The following is a 21,452-nucleotide window of genomic DNA, read 5'->3' as shown; positions in this document are numbered from 1 at the left end:
TGTAAAATGATCCGTCTCATCTAAAGCTCAAAATATCAGATCTGGAAGATGAACAAAGTGCCCTAAATAATGGTGGAGTGCCATGACAGCTGTCAGATTTAGGAATATGTGTGTGAAGTCTTTATTTATGTGCTCATGTGTTGTCTTACATGGGGGAAATGTTCTCCACGCCAGCGTCTAACAGATAGTTTCATCGTGGTTCAGAACATGCAAATGCAACCCCAAAACATTTGTTTATGGCAACAGTTACACAAATGTCACACCTTGCATCCCGAGGGACAGTTTCATTCTTATTTTACACAAGACAGAAATGAGCAGAACAAAAAATAGGCCTAAACCATTCAACTTCAATTCACTTGACTCAGCACTTGCATTTTATTTGAACTATTGTTTATAGGCTATATTGCGGTTAGCTACTAGCTGGCATAAAAAAGTTATGTTGGAGTTGTGGAGGGAGAAATTATTTGCAATTAATGAATTTATGAAAGTCTGGAAATCCTACTGAGATGAGGTCTCAGACAGTCATTAAAATAGCACATTGCCTATTGTGTAGACTACATAGTACTTAATGAGCACAGAAAATTATTCATATTGGGATTATGTACAAGGGACTTTACAATACAGACAACACTTAATATCATAGATCTAATTCAGACCTTTTAGTTTTGACGCTTCACAGTGTCACATAATGTCAAACAAAGAGAGTCAGTCAATTAGCTAAAGAGTGTTCCCTCTAGTGGCAAAAACAAAGCAACTGTTCAATTAAAAGTTACTGTACGTATATTTGATTGATTGTTACAGGTTTTTTTGTTTTGTTTTTTACATTCGCTAGGACACATTTCTCAATACACTGTTTCAAAACACTTCACACAGTCCTCCAAACCAACGTTTAACTTAGCACGGCCTTTAACTTCACATTTAAAATGCACTGAAACCCCCTAAAAATATAGTTCATCCAAAAATATAATTCTGTCATCATCAACTCCCCTTCAAGTTGTTCCTTTCATGATTCTGCCATCATGTTCTTGATTTTCTCTTGCCTTGTGGCAGAATCATGACAGACCCATGTTTTGATGTGCAGCACATGGCCATTTGTTTGGGCCATGTGCTTGCGTTGTCTCGTTTGTAACCCCGCCCCCTTGTTATCCTCGTTTTGTAATTATTACCTTATCAGTTTCACCTGTTGTGTTCATTATTAGTCTCCCTTTATAACCCCCCTTGTGTTTCTTTGTCGGTTCATTGTCAAACACTGTCTATCGTTGCTGGTCTATCTTTATAATATACCTCTGTGAGTACTTACTTTGTCTGGAATCCTGTTAAACGTACAGTGAGAAATGTTTTGTTGTTAGTTACTGTCTAGTCATCGTCATACTCAAGTCGAGTCAAGGCTAATTACCTTTTGTCTTGTTTTGCCCCCTCGTGGGTTTTATTTTCTCTGTTTTGTCTACAATAAATTGTGTATGAGCATTCAGTCTGCTTTTGGGTTCACCTTCATCCACATGACAGTTCCAAACATGTATGAATTTCTTTCTTCTGCTGAACACAAAAGAAGGTATTTTCAAGTATATGGGTAACCAAACAGTTGATGGACTCCCTTGACTTCCGTATAGTAAAAAAAGAAAAATACTATGGAAGGCGATGGGGTCCATCAACTGTTTGGTTACTTTTTTTGTGTTCAGCAGAATAAAATAATTCATACAGGTTAGAACAACTTGAGGGTGAGTAAATGATGACAGAAGTTACATTTTTGGGTGAACTATCCCTTTAATTCATGTTTCTAATCAACAAATGAACACTGGCAAAGGTTGTCACACACAAAAAACACACTTTGTCACTTATAAAACCCCAACAACCTAAAGCCACCAATGACATGTAGAATTGGCTAAATTTATTTACAATGCAAGAATATGACTTTCACAGCCATGTTACATGGTCCATTACATTACAAAATTATCCCTGATTGCTTCCCTTTTGTATTTGTATAGAAATTGAAAGACTAACACGTGTATGTGTTCAGCTATACATAGTATTTATAGTATTTCATTTCTTAGATTTGGAATTTATTACAATATGGTATTAGAATTTTAGCAAATTGCTGTCTAGCTCAGTTTTGTATTACGTTTCGAACTTAACTTTGAGAGATATGTGTAACACAGGTTAAATAAATGTAATTATTTAATTTATACACAATTTAGTGATATGATGTTCCCTTAATAAAAGTCGATAAGAGATGTAGAATGTAGAAAATGAAGAATGTTAAGTAAAATATGCGAATTTACTCTAGAATAAAAGCTCAGTGATCAACCAATGAGAGCTCTTAAGAGACAATAGAACACGTCATGGTATCTGTAAGAAGTATGAGGTTAAAAGGTGGGAAATTATCCAAAACCAAAAGAATAAATTTTGATTTAATAGACATTCTTAGAAAGAACTAAGTATTGAGTATTAAAGTTTGTTTTGTTGATTTTGTTATGTTTGTTTGGTTGATTCAGGTTTTTTTTTTTTTTTGGAATAAAATTAGTCATTCAGATCCACACTCCATACCAGTTGGTGGCGGTAATGTACCATTTTGTTGTTTGCCAACCGCCAAAAAAAATACTTCAGAAGAAGAAGAATGAGAGCTCTTTGTCATTCACGCCATGGGTGTCGACCGTTTATATCATAGACAGTATATAAACTGGACACAGCGACCGGTTTCAACGGAGAGAAGTGAAGTCAATTAGAAGCACTCACTTCCTGATGGCTGGGTGAACTGCGCAGGCTCAAACTGAGCTTGACGACGTAGATGTGACGTGAGCAACCTGTAACGTTAGGTCTTCTAGTAGCTGTGCCGAGAGAAATCGGAATCATTCCCTTCCGAATCTCGCAGAGACGGAGAGCGTGAGTATTAGCTGTCCATGAGCTAGCAGCAGGAGCAACTTTATCACTCTCTATATGGGCTTCTCCCTTGACTTTATCTGACTTTATGCCTCCACCTCCTGCCGATTGCTTGCGAGCTTCTCTGCATGTCTACACGGTAATTTCTCGACTTGTGCGACAGAGTCGCGTGGTTATGACGCAATCGATAGCCTATTTTTACAAAAACTGCTTCTACGGGGCCATAACGTAAGATACAAGGTAATGGAGCCTTTTATACATTTTCGTGTTTCTTTAGAAATCAACAATGGACAAATGGAGTCTTTAAACGCCTCAGATGTAAAGTTATTCGCTGTCAAAGTGACGGCAAAATGAATGGGAGTCAATGGAATGCTAACAGCAGGTGGGGGTCCGCTAGCCAATGGCGGCGCCCGGGGAAGCTTCAATGTCTTCCGGAACACTGCCCCCCTGGTTTATATACTGTCTATGGTGTCGACCATAGACAGTATATAAAGGTGTTGACGAGCATGCGCGATGACAGAAGAGATGACCTTGATAGAGAGGAGCAGACGCAATCTGATCGTCATGATCCATTTTATAAAACTTAGATTGAAAATCTTTGATAAAGTATTGAAAAGTTTGAGATTCAATAAATTTGATGCATTCTGAATAAGAAGCCGACTGAATAGAGGAATACATTCAACTTGTTCACCGACGCCATTTTCTGATCACGCACATATGTAACGTTTTGCTCATCGAATTAACGTTGAATCAACATCAGACACGCCATACAACCTAATTTCAACGTTGAATCTGTGTTTTATTTTCGACGTAATAACGTTCTGATATTCTGTCTTTAAATTTTGATAAACAAATTTCCTCTGTAATAAGCTCTAGCTTTTATCAACTTCGTCTGTTGTCAAAAGTCAAACCCTTCCTCAATCCTAAATCTCTTGAGATGGCTGTTCATGCTTTTATCACCACACGTGTAGATTACTGCAATTCACTTTATTGCGGTATCTCAAAAAACTCAAACTGCTCGTCTTCAATTGGTGCAAAATGCCGCCGCAAGATTCCTCTCAAATAGTCGGAAAAGTGACCATATCACCCCAATTCTGAGGTCTCTTCATTGGTTGCCCATTAATCTCAGAATTGATTTTAAAATCCTTTTATTTGTGTACAAATCTCTATGCAACCAAGCACCGAGTTACTTATCTGAACTGCTACAACCATATACCCTGTCAAGAAGTCTGAGATCAAGTGACAAGAATCTGTTATTAGTCCCGCACTCCAGACTTAAACGCAGAGGGGATCGAGCATTTTCTGTGGCTAGGTCTCGGCTGTGGAATAATTTGCCCATAGAAGTGAGGATAGCCCCTTCCGTGATCTCTTTTAAGTCACTTTTTTAAAACGCACTTGTTTTCTTTGGCCTATAAATAAGGCTGTTTTATTTTTTTTATTTTTTTCTCCTTTGAGTATGATGCTGTTTTTCTATTTATCTATGTCTGATACTGCCATTTCTGCATATTATTGATGAGTCTGACACTGTTTTGCGACTCCTGTTTAAGGCTGTTCTTAGCTTGATGTACTTATGTGTTATGCTGTTATGCATGGTATTATTGCCTTTTAATTTTGTAGGTCTGTAAAGCACTTTGGTCAGTCGGTGGCTGTCATAAAATGTGCTATATAAATAAAATGAACTTGAACTTGAACTTCATATACCGACCAAATAGTGAACGTTGATTCAACATTGAAATTTGATCGATGATTGATACTGACCTTTACAACTAAAAATCAACGTTGAATCGACGTCTGCCTGCTATCTGGGCAATTATATTTCTATTTCTAATTTAGTCTTGTGTCTGTCTGTTACTTTTCATGATACTTTATATTGCACCCTGGTATTACCGTATTTTACTTATTGTGTTGAAGTGTGGGGAAATACTTATCAGAACACAATAAAACCTTTGATTATATTGCAGAAAAGAGCTGTGAGAATCATTCACAAGGTTGGTTTTATAGAACATACTCACAATCTGTTTACACAGTCAAAGTTACTAAAATTTAATGATCTTGTACAATATAATACATCAATAGTCTTATACAAAGCATTTAACAAATTATTACCCCCTAACTTACAACGTTTTTTTAAAACTCCAGTGCAAACTCATAATTTGAGAGGTTTTGGACATTTTTCAATACCGAGAGCCCAAACCACACGTAAATGTCACTGTGTGTCTGTATGTGGAGTGAAACTCTGGAACAAACTGGACTTGCTACTAAAGCAATGTCAAACCATTCATCAATTCAAACTGTTATATAAACATTGGGTCTGGTTAAAATATAGAGATGAGGGTCTTTAATTAAGACTGCTATTGTATTCTGTCTCATAGTGTGAACATGTGCTCAGTGTTTCCTTACCATCGTTGGTATATTGTCCATTACATTTGTTGGCATTGTTTATTTCTATTACATTATTGTTATCTGTCTCATAGTGTTAACATGTGCTCAGTGTCTCTTACCGTCGTTGGTATATTGTCTATTACCATTGTTGGTATATTTTCTATTACCATTGTTGGTAGATTTGTCTATTATCATTGTTGGATATTGTCTGTTAACCATGGTTTGGATTGTACTATTACATTGTTGGTAACAACTGCTGTCATAAAAACTAAATTGTTATTGTGGTAACGCCACCGTGATATATTATTTGTAAATAATCTGAGAGCACAGTAAATATGAAGCCTAAATATCAATTACAAATGGTGATGCTGGGGTGGGATTAAATAAATTGTCTTCTTCCCACTCCCTTTCAGGCAGAATTGAAATTGAAATTGATTGTTAAATTTTAATACTGTATATTTGTTTTTGTTTTTTTGTTTTTTTAACTATATTGTCTACCTTCATATATATATATTTTTTTGTGCTATTGCCTGGAATAAACGGAAAAAAAAAGAAGAAAAAAAACCCGCCGTCTTCTTTGCGATCCCTATTTCTTCTGATGAAATTCAAATCTTATCTGTATTATAATAATAAAATAAAAAGCTACTCAATTATTGCTGATAATCCAGACAAGTGCTACATATGTCAATGTGCAAATTGGCCCATAAGCAAATAAAGTTTTGGTCGTGTTCGAGTGAGACAAGAAAGTGTGTCTTACAGAAAAGTTTGTTTCTGTCATTGTTGATTTACATCGATGACCACACTTGTTGTTGAGCAGCATTATTAACATTCTGCTGCTCACGCATCATGAGTGCCTATTAATCCACTTCATGACAGGTGAAACAAAATATTTATTTAGTTATATTCACATTTAAAAGAGATTGGAGTTCCACATAGATTGAAATACAGTATTTTTTCAAAGTACATTAGAAAAATATGTGATGACCTTTTCTGAATAATCCGAGATCTCTGAATCATTGAGTGAAAGAAAACAAGCTCTTGAAGCAGGTGAGTACCTTTGGCCATAATTACACAGCGTTTCAGTTGCACTGCAAAGATAAAACCATGCTGAAAAATAAACAAAAATGTACCAAACACTTGAAGTGTTTTGATTTATACATGGTTCCTAAATGCTGCTATAATAATCAGAGAAACATAAGTAGGCTATGCATCCTTTTGATGCACTCCTATTTTCAATCAACCAACAATAAGCAAATTGATGTTTTTTTGTTCATTTGTTTCTATTCACCCTTTTTCTCGTCATGTTGCCGTCTCTTCTCTTTGCCGTCCTTTGCTCTCTAATGTACATGTTTACATCCAGTTTGTTTATTTTGTTATAGGGAAATGCAATGCTCAATGAAATATCATAAGTGGTAGACATCATGTATCAGAGAGATCATTTTAATGTTTTTATAGCTAGAAATAGAGTCTTGCCATTAGAGCAGGACAAGATGTGATATTTCTGCTTTCTCCTTAAACCGATGATGCAGTCCTTGGTGAATCCGAATAGTGAGGCAAAACCATTACAGCTTTCCAAATATCTAGGGTTTATGCGGTAATCTTTGTTTTGATCGTAATTTAAAAATTATAAATAGGTTGTTTTTTTAAGTCTCCATTACTGAGAGCCTTAATGGACCCTGGCTCTGAACGAGTCCATCAATTTCCTTAGAAGTGGGTAAAACGATGAACATCAGCCTCTACAACGTCTCGGATCCGTTTAAAGCCTCCTACTGGTCTACTTGAGTACTCCTCTCTTCTGTCGGACTTCATTCTCAAGCCCTGTCGGTCAAAATTAAGAATGTAATCAAAGCTAATGTCTTTTCTGATCAAATCGAATGATAAATTTTTGGACACAAACACGGGCGAAATTAATTTATACACACTGGCATGTGTGTGTGCTCAATAAACATTTGATTAGGCTCAATGCACATTTAGTTAATGCTTCTAATCACAGAGCTGAAAGAAGGCACCTATCAATGGGGAGGTCTTAAGTTTCTGAAAGCAATTTTCATCTTAGTCTCTCATTCTCATTTTCATCCGCCAGCTCTGCTCAGTCAAGTCCATTAATAACAGCGGTTTGACCAAGAATCCATTTCCGTGCCCAACCACTGAGCAAAAGGAACAATAGGCCTGAAAATGGTATAACAAATGGACTAGTTATTGAAGGCAGTGGAAAGCATTGTGTTTGCCTTCTTGCACAGAAATGAGACTGCACGGGTGAGATGCGGAATGAGCTCTGCTCATTAGAGTCATATAGGAAAGATTCTCAGAAACGTGACCTGAAGGCAAAGATTGGCATTGGCAAATTTGTCCTTTTAGATTTGCCATTTATATATATATATATAATTTATAAACTATATATTTATATACTTTATAAATATATATAATGTATAAACACATGTCTAATTTATTTACATATAAATATTGATCAGCGAACATCCTCCCCGAAGCTCATCCGAACCTGCTTGATGCAAAAAAAGAAAAGAAAACCTCTCGCTGAAGCTCAAACGTGCTGCGTAACAGACAAGAATGAATCTTATTGGTTTTCATGGAAGCTCAAACGTGCATAAGCTTCCATTTACTACAACTGACGTGCGAGTTGATGAATGTTCAAATGTGAATAAAAGCTTAAAATCAATCTGTTCATATAAAGTGATCATTCATGTCTCTTCAGAAAATTTGGATTAAACCGCTCAATTCTATGGATTAGTTTTACGATCTCTTTAACTTTTTGTAACATCATCGTGATAGTTGCATGCTGTCAATGGAGGGACAGAAATCACACAGATTGTATCAAAAATATCTTTATTTGTGTTCCGAAGATGAACGAAAGTCTTATGGGAACGACATGAGGGTGAGTATTTGATGACATTTTTCATTTTTGGGTGAGCTATCCTTTAAGTGCAATCAATGAGCAAAATTCAGAAATAAGAGGTTATTAGTAAACGCATATATCTCATAGGCCTATAAGCATCATCTTGATCAGAATGCATCTTGATCAAAGGGGTCTCTTATACATCCACTGGTATTAAGTGCATTAGATCAGATGGAGAGAGTTGTGGGAAGGTCATGTCCTTCACTCGTAATGTGATTTTAGTCTCACAAAAGGCATGTCCTCATCCCATTCATTGTTATAATCTACTCACACAGTGTGCGGGTAAAGGCAGCCAGTTCTCTATTATCACATTACTTAAATACAATTGATTTATCTAACGAGGGGATATGAAACTTAAGCGGGATGTTATTCCGAAGAACAGAGGAAAGATGAATCCTCACCCTCAGTTTTGAAGCCATTCATTCATGTTTAAGCAGCTCATTTGTCTCCATACAAGCAGCCCACTTTTATTTGAATCAAAGACCACTGATTATTAGTGAAATTAATATAATACATCAATTTAAGATGACACAGACACATACAGTCTAAAGACTAAGGTAGATAATGTGATAGACTGTGATAGCACCACGTGGCTGACAATATGAAATGCTGAACCTAAATTGTTTCTTCACAGTAAAACTTTTTAGAATTCACAAGATTTGTACAAGTAACCTACTCTTTAAAGCAGATAAAATAGCCTACATCACAATTTAATGTAGCCTAAATATATATTATTATTTTTTTTGACGCAGTCCCGCCCACAGTGTAAGTCCGAGGTTTTAACGAGGGGCTACTTTTAAGTTGTTGCCGTGGGTAAAACAATTTTTCGTTCAGCCTATCGCAAATGTTCCGCGAGTGGGCACTCGTATCCGAGTGAACGAGACGGAGGGAAGTTAGCGAGTGAAGGGCATGACAATTTTGGACTGGAACGCAGCCCGCGTCGGCCATGCACGCACTTAAAGGACACGGCCTTCAAAGGATTTAGCCCCTGAATTTGGACACACAGCTACGTGTTTTTTGACGAGAGGAGAGACTGATCATGGGATCACTTTACAACTCAACCTTTTTTGACAAATTTCACAATTCTCAATGGAAAATATAATTTGTATGATCCATGTAGGCTATTGTAATCTGTAATTGATGTGAAGAGACAAGAAACATTAACTGACCCCTTTTCAGCATTTTAACAAAAAAAAAAGAAGAAGCTTGTAATAAAATGTAGATCTAGAGCAGTAAAAAGTACAGAAACTAGTAAACCGAAGCACGCTGAGATGCTATCAAAGTGTTGTGTGTGTTTCTGTGATCAAATGTGGCTCAAAGCGTGTCCCTTGAGTAAGAAGGAGCCCGGCTTTAATAGGCCTGATGCTCACGAATGCAGTGGAACCACTACATCGTGCCGCATGGGTCAGAAAATTCATCCCTCAAAACTAAGCAGCCTAGTGAAAATTGAGCAGACTTTGGATGCCAAAAAAACTCCCACACCTGTAACAAGACCAAATGGCATTGTCAAGAACTTTATCACCTAGTGAAAAGGAACAGATAATTTTACAACTTCATTAAAACTTGGATAAGAGCAGAAGTTCACATTTATTATCCACACTGTGAATGTATAACAATGAGAGCGGTTATGAAATATTTCCATTCAGCCACAGCAGAGGAAGGCATATTGTTTTCACAAATGTGGAAGTGATGAGTTTTCAGGTCTCAAAATTAATAACAATGTTATACAAAGACTAAAATTCTTAGTAAAGGCTGTGTAACAGATTAAAGTCTGAATAGAAGTTAAGGTTATGTTGCGTTTATGTGTGTGTAACACATTCTGTCCTTTGGGACTTGCCGTAGGCAAGAGAGAGATGTGCATGCGCATAAGGTAATCAGGGGTCCAAAATAAGCACATGTGAGGTTGATGTGAAAAGAGATTAAAAGTGTGCACCGTTCATGGAACTTGTGCACCGTTCATGGAACTTCTGTGTCTCGTTTTCATTATTTTATTATCCAACAGTGTTTAAGCGAACCCGATACAAAAGCTCGGTTACATTGGTGGCAGCGGTGGGATGTTGGTGCTGTGCTCGCGCAGGAAAAAGAGGGACTCGAGTATGTGGTGGCTTATGCCAGCCGTGCTTTGAATGCCACGCAAAGACGTTGGTCCACTTTTGACCGGGAGTTATGGGCTATCGTGTGGGCAGTGAGGGAATTTAGACACTATCTTGGACTCTCCTCATTCACCATCATTACGGATCATCGGCCACTCTTAGCACTACGGCGCATGTCCATCGAGGATGACCCAATGGGCCGAAGGGCTAGATGGCTCTTGGAATTGGACCCGTTGAACTGGGTCATTGTGCACAAAAAGGGCAACCAGCATAAAAACGCTGATGCACTGTCACGTCGTCCGGTGACACCAGACCTGGAGGACGTTGAGACAGTAGTCCAAGTAGTGCAGGATGTGAATGTGGTGAGTGCTGAACACTCAAATAATGACATTTCTTGTTCCGCTGAGACTGCTGAGGTGGCTGAGGAAGGGACTGTGACTAACTCGTCCTTCAGTGCGGACAACATATCGAGTCTCTCTGATTTATCGTGTGATGCAGCAGACATTGTTGCTATGCAGCAGAACGATCCAGATATTGACACAGTACGGCACTGGGTGGAACGGTCACAAAGGCCCCCTAGGAGACAACTGGCGGGTGCATCTCCGACTTTAAGAAAATATTGGACCGTGTTTAACCGTCTCTCTATAATAAATGGACTGTTGTGTCGCTCTGTTTCCTGTCCCCTCACAGGTGACGCTGTTGCTCAAGTCGTGGTTCCTCCTGCTCTTAAACATGACATTCTTATGCAACTTCACGGGGCCCCAACCGTTGCTCATTTTTCTCCTGAGCGAGTGTGGGAACGGGCGAGGCGGTTTTGCTACTGGCCGTCTATGTTTAAGGACATCAAAACATGGTGCGAGCAGTGCACAGCGTGCCAGACTCGTCGTAGGCCTGTCCCTAGTCATCAGGCACCCATGGGTGGGTCCCTCGCAATGCGGCCCTTTGAGAGAGTTGCTATGGACATTTTAGAACTGCCATTAACAACCAAAGGTAATCGGTATGTACTGGTAGTTGAGGATTATTTCACGAAGTTTGTTAATCTATATGCCCTGACTAATCAGTCTGCGCAAACTGTCGCACATTGCCTGTTTGCGGACTACGTTTTAATACATGGCATCCCCGAAACTTTGCATTCAGATCAGGGCAGACAGTTCGAATCAGAGGTGGTCCTGACCCTGTGTAAATTGCTCAACATCAAGAAAACACGCACCACTCCCTACCACCCGGCCTCGGACGGCATGGTGGAGCGTTTTAACAGGACGTTAATTGATCAGATTGCTAAGATACTCTTGTCATGTGGGGGCGAATGGGACGATTATATCAAACAGGTGGCATTTGCCTACAACTCCTCAAGTCATTCTAGTACCAAGTTCTCGCCATACTTCCTGGTCCACGGACGGGAACCAAGGATGCCCACTGACTGTTTACTGGCCACCCGTACACTTGACTGTGACGTTGCAAAGTCTCATGCTGACTTCGTATCCACTTTGCTGGCAAAGCTACAAGACGCTTTCAGGAGTGCTAGAATGTACAGTGAAGTGGCGCATGATCGACAGAAGCTGTACCATGATTCAGACCTCAGACACCAGCCCTATACAGTCGGCGCCATGGTGTGGCTCCATAACCCTGTGGAGAGCCGTATGAAGCTGGCACCCCACTGGAAAGGACCTTTTCGGATTGTGCAGGTCTTGGAGTCTGGTGGAGAGCCTGGACTGACGTACCGGATCGTTGGCCCTATAGACTCAGATGAACGAGGACAGGTTGTGCACTATAATAGGTTGAGACCTTATACTTTGCCTATTCCCACACTATCTTCTACTGAGAGTCTGTCAGTAGTTCCTGATTCTTTGCCTGATTCCCCTTTTAAGGCGAGACACGGCAGGCAAAAACATCGTTTTTTTTTCACTGGTCAATTTTGAGATTTTGGGCTATTTGTCTTCAATAACATGTTTTCTTTCAGACTTGTGCTGAAAAAAAGTCCAAAATACACATTTAGGTCTTTATTTTACTACACTTTGTCTATTTGCGTCAGTAGATTTCTCTGAAATTCAACAAAAGTTGCCGTTCTAAATCAACGCGCTGCTCCACGATCTCTGTGTTCTTCCTTTAATCACGCACACGTTTGGAAAGCTCTCTCTCTTCTGTACAATGCATAGACAGTATATAAGATGGACACAGCGACCCCATAGACTTCAACGGAGAAAAGTGAAGCCCATTTGAAGCACTCACTTCCTGATCGCCAGGCGAACTGCGCAGGCTCAAACTGAGCTTGAACACGTGAGCAACGTGTCTGACAGCTGTCAGTCTTCTAGTAGCTGTGCGGAGAGAAATCTGAATCATTCCCTTCCGAATCTCGCAGAGACGGAGAGCGTGAGCATTAGCTGTCCATGAGCTAGCAGCAGGATCAACTTTATCACTCTCTGTGGGCTTCTCCCTTCACTTTATCGGACTTAATGCCTCCACGTTCCCCCGATTGCCTGCGAGCTTCTACGCCGGTCTATACGGTAATTTCTCAACCGTGCGACAGAGAGTCGCGTGAGTTATGACGCAATCGTTAGCCTATTTTTACAAAAACGGCTTCTACGGGGCCATAACGTAAGGTACAAGGTAATGGAGCCTTTTATTCATTGTCGAGTTTCTTTAGAAATAAATAATGGACAAATGGAGTCTTTGGACGCCTCAGATGTAAAGTTATTCGCTGTCAAAGTGACGCAAAAATGAATGGGAGTCAATGGAATGCTAACAGCAGGTGAAGTTCTGCTACAATGGCGGCGCCCGCGGAGGCTTCAGTTTCCGGCGGATGGATTACCCCCTTGGTACAATGCTGTCGGATCCAAATATGGTAATTTCCTTTTAATCAGCAACCAATCGTGAAAGTAAAATGGGCATTTAACCCTAAAAGCGAAATCTCATTGGCTGATCTCAATTTCTGACAACCTGATTCGTTCAGATGCATCACGTGACGCGCTCTGACACTCAGATGTGTGTTTTTGACTGTTTTTCTGCTCAGTTGAAGGCCATAAATGCTGTGTTTATAAGTTTTGATGTGATTTAGGTCGTTTGTATTGTTGTTGCTAATGATTTGATAAGATATTGTGTCAGTAAATAGTTGTTTCCACTAAAAAAGTATGATTTTTTACATTACAAATCTTTAAATGCCTTTTTCTCAAAATGACTTTTCTCTCATACTCCAAGTCCGAAATCTCCTCTTCAGTAGCACCTATACACACCAAACTTTCCAGTCTTGTACCTAGTTATATTATGAAGACAATTACAGAGGGATTTGTAAATATATTATTCCTAGCCTGATTTATATAGCATTTTATTCCAAAAAACATGGCGAAAATACATTTTTTAAGGCTATTGACAGTATATTCTGTTTTACAGGATAACAAAAGTAGATATCCATAAATCCCTCTGTAATTTTTTTCCCATCTAATATGTGAACACAATGAAAAAAGAATTTTGAACCTGGCTTTATCCAATTCTGAGATTTCGTTTTTTAAAATATAGGCAAATTAGCGCATATTTAATTAGATAATGCCTAATTTGCATATTTAAACAATAAATTACAGAAAACTTGTAATACATTTTTTTCTCATCTTAATGTAGGTAATCAACTGGGAAAGTTTCATGGTGATATCTGCTAGTTACAAATATTTCCCTATTCACCTGTAGTGTCTCGCCTTAAGGAGCCTGAAATGTTGGGGGGAGTGAAGTGCAGTTCACCTCAAAAGGATTTAGGAGAGGTACTTGAGGGGCCTGATAAGCTCATTCCTGTAATGAGCAGGGCTGGGAGAAGGTTGAAACCTCCTTGTAAAAGACCATTAAATCTCCTGATCTCTGAAGTGGGCCGACACCTTTACCTCCAGCCATAGAGGGCGTTGTTGTTATGGACTACCTGAAAAAGAGATCTCCAGAAAAAGGGGACTCTTACTAAACCTGAGCCAAATGTTGCTAAATAACTTTGTTAATAATTTGTTTATGTTTTGGTTGATTAATGTTTCTCGCTGATTAATTAATGTGGACATTGTATTGTATTATTTTTGTTTTACGAAAGTGTCTGTTACTTACCTCACATGCTTTTATTTTGAAGTCCGTGAAAGGAAGTGCAGCGCCGCGTTGTGTGTATGTTGGCGCATTTTCTATGAAAAACGTCATTCTGATTGACGCTACCAGTGCAGTGAGATGAGTTTTTGGCTCCAAACTGTGATAAAATAGCTTTAAAAAAAGGGTTTATTTCTACCTCTTAGCTCCTGGCTGATGAAGGGCACAAGGTATCGTTTTTATTTTGTTGTCTGCTAAACTTTGAGAGACTGTTTACACTGTATCGATCTCCTTGAAGCTGTTAGGGGGTCGTTAGCATATAGCAGCTATGCAGGTTAAGAAATCAGCGATGACCATTTAATTTGCTTGTTATGTAGAGAGTGAGTGTGATTTCATTGTTACAGTCACATGCAGAACATAGTGTATATTGCCCCGTTTCTCTTGATTTTCTATTTGCACTTGTAAATTAGGCCTTTATTTGGTCATTTTATATATTTTAGGTTTTTCCTCTCTAAATTGAGATCGTCAGCTGTACCAAAAATAATTAATAATTAATTCAGTTGTCATTTAGTCCTTGTTGCACTTTAAAAGGAGATTGTTGCAATTAAAACAATTTATAAATTCATATAGGTCATACAGATATAGCACTTTGAAAGAAGTTTGTCAATTGTTTAAATACTCATTTTAGCTGATTATTGTCAGTGTTAATATAATTCATATTCAGGTGATTTCATAAGGCAAGGTTATTTCATGAGCCTGTAAAAACTTGATTTATTGACACTATTTATGGTGTAGCCATTTAGATTGCAAATGTATATTTGTTAGTTTATATGTTTATGGACATTCGTATACTATTTGCAGTCACATGTCTAATGCTTATTTGTTTGTTTGCTTTATTCAGCTCTTACGGTGTTTTGGATATTAAATTCTTTAACATCAGTTCTTGAGAGTCACTTGCATCTGTTCAGCCGGGAATGCTACAGTAAGAGCTTCACCCAGAAGAACAACAGCTTCACCTCATCTGTCCTACCACACATCTGAAACCAAAGGACTTGATGTTATGATCTAGTCTCTGGCACTCCTGTAAAGAAAATGGACGCTTCTGAAAATAACGACCCAGACCAGCAGGTGGAGGCGCCTCATAATGGAATGGAAGAGGAGGAGCTTCACCGTTCTGGTCGACAACGGAACCCCACGGAGAAGATGCGTGCATATAAAAAGGAGGAGGCCCTGAAAAAGGAGAAAAGGTTGATTCAGCTGTACGAACAATGGAAGGACCGGGCTCGCAAAGCAAGGGAAGAGCTAAAAACAGACATTAGTGAGAGCCAACTGGTAGCACTTATTAATGCACTTGAGAAGGGAAGAGACGATGTCATGCACATCTACCTAGAAATTAGAGATTACATCGCTCCATCAAGTGACACTAGACGCAGAATTGATACTTGTGAAGCTGTGACGAAAGATATTTCGAAGATCATTTTTGACAGAATGGCATGCCTTGAGGACTTTGACCGAGAAAATGTAAAACACAGCCTTCGTGAGTTACTCCATCACGATTATGCTGGCTCTGTCTACGGATCCACAGTCTCACGCTCCACATCATCAAGGTCTTCAGTTGTGTCCATTGCAGCCAAGCGGGCAGATGCAGCAGCTGAATTAGCAGCCAAAGAAGCGGAGTATTCAATTATACAAGAAATTGAAGCTCGAAAGTGTGAATTGGAAAAGCTAAAGGCAGAGAAGGATCTAAAGGCAGCTAGAGCCAGACTTCAGGCCTATGATCAAGAAATGTCACAGGAAGCCAGCATTCATTATTCAGACACGAATACAGGGGAACAGCAGGATGTAAGCATAACAGCGCAGCAGCATGCGGTTCCATTTCCCATCCAATGTCCTACCAACATCCCCGCAACACGTCCTTCCAACATCACTGCAACACGTCCTACCAACATCACAGCAACATCCTCGCCTCCAAAATCTGATATATCTTATCTCGCTCAAGCTGTCCAAGATAGCATATCCCTGAACAGGCTGCCTACAACAGAACCACCTGTGTTCAATGGTGATCCTATCCAGTTCATTGAGTGGAAGGCTGCATTTGTGTCGCTCATTGATGGAAAGGCCATTTCATCTGCTGACAAGCTGCACTATTTAAAAAGGTATGTTGGTGGGCCAGCTCGTAAGTCTCTTGATGGCATCTTCTACAGGAATGATGATGAGGCCTATAATGATGCATGGAACAAGCTGAACCAACGGTATGGACAGCCATTTGTTGTACAGAAGGCTTTCAGAGAAAAACTAGCCAAATGGCCTAAGATTCACCCTAAAGATGCTGAGGGTTTCAGAGAATTCTCTGACTTCTTGAATGCATGTCATCAAGCTATGCCTCATGTCAAAGGGCTTGAAATACTAAATGATTGTGATGAAAATCAGAAACTGGTACTCAAATTACCAGATTGGGCTGCAGCACGGTGGAACCGTCAGGTCACGCGGACACTGATTGAGACTCATGACTTTCCAAAGCTTATAGATTTTGTGACCTTCATGTCAATGGAAGCAGAGATTACTTGTAATCCAGTCACCTCCTTCAGCGCTCTTCGTGCCTCTGACCCCACTTCGGAAAAATGGAACCTTAAGGACGGCAAAAGGAACCGAGCTAACGTCTTTCACATCCAAACAGCTACAGAAAACAAACAAAATGGCGAAAACAAACAAAAGCCAACTAAAGGGATTTTTCAAATGTGTCTCTTCTGCAAAGACAGCAAGCATATGATCCACAATTGTAATAAATTTGTGGCAAAATCATTAGAAGAGAAACGGAAATATGTGAAGGAGAACAAACTCTGCTACGGTTGCATGAAACTAGGCCACAGCGCAAAAGACTGCCGTCACCGTCTATCCTGTGACACCTGTAGAGGTAGACATCCAACGTGCCTACATGATGAAAACTACAGAAAGAAAGTCAACTTTGCACTAGTCTCAAACCAAGATGACACCGAGACAACTACTACCACGTCTCACAAAGTAGATAATGGTGAGCCATCCACCAATACTTCAATGATCGTGCCAGTGTGGGTATCAACCGAGAAGAATCCAGGCTCTGAAAAACTTGTTTATGCTCTGCTTGACACCCAGAGTGATACTGTGTTTGTCGATCGAGAGCTGAGCAACAAGCTACAAGCTGACTCTTGTCCTGTGAGACTGAAGTTGACAACCATGACGGCAAAGGATGTTGTCATGCCGAGTGAAAGAGTGTCAGGTCTCAAAGTAAGAGGCTACAGCTCCCCTGTTGTCCTCAACCTGCCCCCTGCCTATACTAAGGACTCCATTCCAGTGAACCGTACTCACATCCCTACCTGTGACACAGCACGACACTGGAAGCATCTCTCTACAATAGTGGACAAAATTCCACCTCTGCAGGATTGTGAGGTTGGACTCCTGATAGGCTATAGCTGTCCAAAGGCTTTGGCACCAAAACAGGTGATATTAGGAGGAGATGATGAACCTTATGCAGTCCATACAGACCTTGGATGGAGCATTGTTGGTCGCTTGTCTTCCCACCATGAATCACAAAGCTTCAACACTATCTGTCATAGAGTCAGCATTAAAGAGCTTCCCCCAGTGACTCCAGCAGATGTCATTAAAGTATTGGAGTCTGACTTCAAAGACGCTGGTGAAGATAATAAAACCGTGTCACAGGATGACATCCTTTTCTTGACCAAAATGCAGCAAGGCATAAGGAAGAACGACCACGGGCATTACGAGATGCCTCTCCCCTTCAAAGAGAGACCTCACTTCCCTAACAATAAGCAGCTTGCCATCGTAAGGCTCAATCATCTTAAAAGGAAATTGCTGAAAGATGAAAGGTACAAGGAACACTATGTGAGGTTTATGGAAGAGGTCATTGAGAGAGGTGATGCAGAAGAAGTGCATGATGAAGGAAAGGATGGAGAGAAGTGGTACATCCCTCACCATGGGGTGTATCATCCTAAGAAGCCAGACAAGCTCCGTGTTGTCTTTGACTGCTCTGCCAAATACCAGGGAACCAGCCTCAATGATCACTTGCTCCAAGGCCCAGATTTAATGAATAAGCTGACTGGTGTTCTTTTAAGATTCAGACAACATCCCGTTGCCCTTATGTGCGATGTTGAAAAGATGTTTCACCAATTTCATGTGGAAGAAGCCGATCGAAACTACCTCCGTTTTCTCTGGTGGAAAAACGGAGACTTCACTTTACACCCACAAGAATACCGCATGAAGGTCCATCTTTTTGGTGCAACCTCGTCACCTGGATGCGCCAACTATGGTCTGAAACACCTTGCTAAGGAGAATGAGTGTATTTATCCTCTTGGCTCAAAATTCATCACAACAGACTTTTATGTAGATGACGGTGTCACCAGTCTAGCCAGCACAGAAGAAGCTGTTCAGGTAGCAAGAGAAGCTCATCAACTGTGTGCCTCAGGTGGTCTTAGACTACACAAGTTCATTTCAAACGACAGAGTTGTCCTGGGTAGCATTCCAACTTCTGAACGAGCCATTGAAGTAAAGGCGCTTGACCTCAACTTCGATGACACACCTGTAGAAAGAGCTTTAGGGATCCACTGGCACATTGATTCCGACAGATTCAGATTCTCTGTTGACCTCAAAGACCAGCCAGCAACACGCCGTGGCATACTATCCACAGTTGCATCACTGTATGATCCTCTGGGCTTTATTGCTCCTTTCCTGCTCAGTGGAAAATTAGTGCTTCAGGAAATGTGCAGAAATGGAACAGGCTGGGATGACCCCCTTCTTAAAGAATTGCAGCCGAGGTGGGAACATTGGAAAGCTGATCTTGTGAACTTAGAAAAGATCAATATACCCCGCTGCTACGTGCCTGCAAACTTTGGAAAGGTCATCAAAAGAGAACTTCATCACTTCTCTGATGCCAGCAACAGTGGATATGGCCAGTGTTCCTACTTGAGACTCACCAACGAAGAAGGAAACATCCATTGTGCCCTGGTCGTAGGTAAATCTAGAGTTGCTCCCATTAAGGTTCAGACTATTCCTAGGCTCGAACTCACAGCTGCTGTCGTCTCAGTTGCCATGAGCAATATGCTTAAACAGGAGCTGGAATATGCAGACATTGAAGAGCACTTCTGGACCGACTCCCAAGTGGTTTTGGGATACATTAACAACGAAGCACGGCGCTTTCACACATTCGTGGCGAACAGAGTGCAGAAGATACATCTCAGCACTAGTTCTCAACAGTGGAGATATGTTCCCACCAATGAAAACCCTGCTGACCATGCATCACGAGGTTTAAATGCTGGTGAGATTCTTACATCCAATTGGTTGACTGGCCCAAAATTCTTATGGAAGAAGGATATACCTCCTGTTGCAGATATTGACACCACACTAACGATTGGAGATCCTGAGGTGAGACAGGCCCAGACACTGAGTGCAGAAACAACAGAAGTCAGCCTCTCAGACCGCTTGACAAAGCTGTCTTCATTCTCTGGAGCTGTACAAGCTGTGGCTCGCCTCATTCGCCGAGCCAAAGGGGATAAGTCCAGCAGTCACAGTACGGTAGCTGAACGAGAAGATGCTGAACGCATCATCATTAAGGACTTGCAAAGAAACACATATCCAGGGGATATCAAGTTATTGAGAAAGGGGGCCCAGCTGTCACCTCGCAGCAAGCTGTATCATCTTGATGCCTTCCTGGATCAAGAAGGAGTACTCAAGGTGGGAGGTAGGCTTTGCGATGCGCTCCTACCCAGTTCAGTCAAACACCCAGTTGTCATTCCTAAAGATCACCACATAACAAAGATGATCATCTCTCAATGTCATGAGAATGTCAAGCACCAAGGAAAGGGCCTCACAATAAATGAGATCAGATCACAAGGCTACTGGATTCCAGGAATGAGCAGAGCAGTAGCATCCCATGTGCATCACTGTGTGACATGTCGTAAACTCAGGAGACCCACAGAAGAACAAAGAATGGCAGACCTCCCATCAGAGCGTACAAATCCATCCCCGCCATTCACATACTGCGGTATGGACTGCTTTGGTCCCTTTATCACTAAGCAGGGTCGGAAGGAACATAAAAGGTATGGCCTCCTCTTCACATGTTTCAGCTCCAGAGCTATTCATATAGAAATGCTAAATGACGTGTCTACAGATGCCTTCATCAATGGCCTGCGCTGTTTCATTGCATTACGGGGAGCAGTGCGCCAAATCAAATGTGACCAAGGCACCAACTTTGTAGGAGCCAAGAATGAACTGAAAAATGCTCTAAAGGAAGTTGACACCGATCGTCTGACAGTGTTCTTAGCTGAGAAGCAGTGTGACTTTGTCCTTAATGCTCCTCATTCAAGTCATGCAGGTGGGGTATGGGAGAGACAAATCAGAACAGTGAGAAATGTTCTTCGCTCAACTCTCTCACACTCTTCTGATAGACTTGACGATGCATCGCTGCGGACATTCTTTTATGAAGCTATGGCGATTGTTAACAGTAGACCACTCTCAGTTGACAACCTAAACGACCCCAACAGCCTTGCACCTCTCACCCCCAATAACCTGCTTACTATGAAATCCGTTCCAGCATTACCACCACCAGGCAGATTCGTCAGAGAAGACATCTATGCAAGAAAAAGGTGGCGTCATGTTCAGTACCTAGCGGAGCAGTTTTGGAGTCGTTGGCGTAAGGAGTATCTATCCAACATTGCCACCAGGCAGCGCTGGCACACAGCAAAGAGAAACCTCCAAGTAGGAGATATTGTCATGGAAAGGGCTGATGATCTGCCCAGAAATGAGTGGCGGCTGGCCAGAGTTACAGAGACTACTACAGATAAAGATGGGCTTGTGAGAAGAGTCAAGGTATGCATTGGTGACCGGAATCTGGAAAAGGATGGTCGTCGACTCCACAAGCTGTCTGTCATTGAACGCCCAGTTCAGAAGCTGATCCTGTTGCTAGAGACCATCTAGCTGCTTCCAGGAACAACCACGTATATCCTTTTCCTCATATTGCTTAAATTCTAATATTCATTGACCATATAGTATGGACACTATGTCCGTTTCTGAGTAAAGGTTAATTTTTATTTGAAAATCATTTGTAATTTATACTTCTTAATGTCATATAAATCACTGATGATTTGGTG

General features: G+C 40.6%; 1 protein-coding gene across 1 annotated transcript; it reads left to right on the top strand.

The window, feature by feature from the left end:
* Positions 1-14,088: 14,088 nt before the first annotated feature.
* Positions 14,089-21,293, top strand: LOC307008405 (uncharacterized protein). The gene is made up of 2 exons (XM_079631164.1): positions 14,089-14,543; positions 15,215-21,293. Exon 2 carries the CDS (start codon positions 15,406-15,408, stop codon positions 21,277-21,279), a length of 5,874 nt encoding a protein of 1,957 aa, XP_079487290.1. The 5' UTR covers positions 14,089-14,543; positions 15,215-15,405; the 3' UTR covers positions 21,280-21,293.
* The last annotated feature ends 159 nt before the right edge of the window (positions 21,294-21,452 follow it).

The sequence above is a fragment of the Phoxinus phoxinus genome (genome assembly GCF_949152265.1).
Source record: "Phoxinus phoxinus genome assembly, chromosome: 1".
In the NCBI taxonomy this organism is placed as follows: Eukaryota; Metazoa; Chordata; class Actinopteri; order Cypriniformes; family Leuciscidae; genus Phoxinus; species Phoxinus phoxinus.
The sequence above is the reverse complement of the archived record's forward strand: the minus strand, read 5'-3'. Positions and strand labels throughout refer to the sequence as shown.

What these genes read in the sequence shown, in the direction of transcription:
- LOC307008405 (XM_079631164.1), top strand. Translation starts at nt 15,406, where the DNA reads ATGGACGCTTCTGAAAATAACGACCCAGACCAGCAGGTGGAGGCGCCT.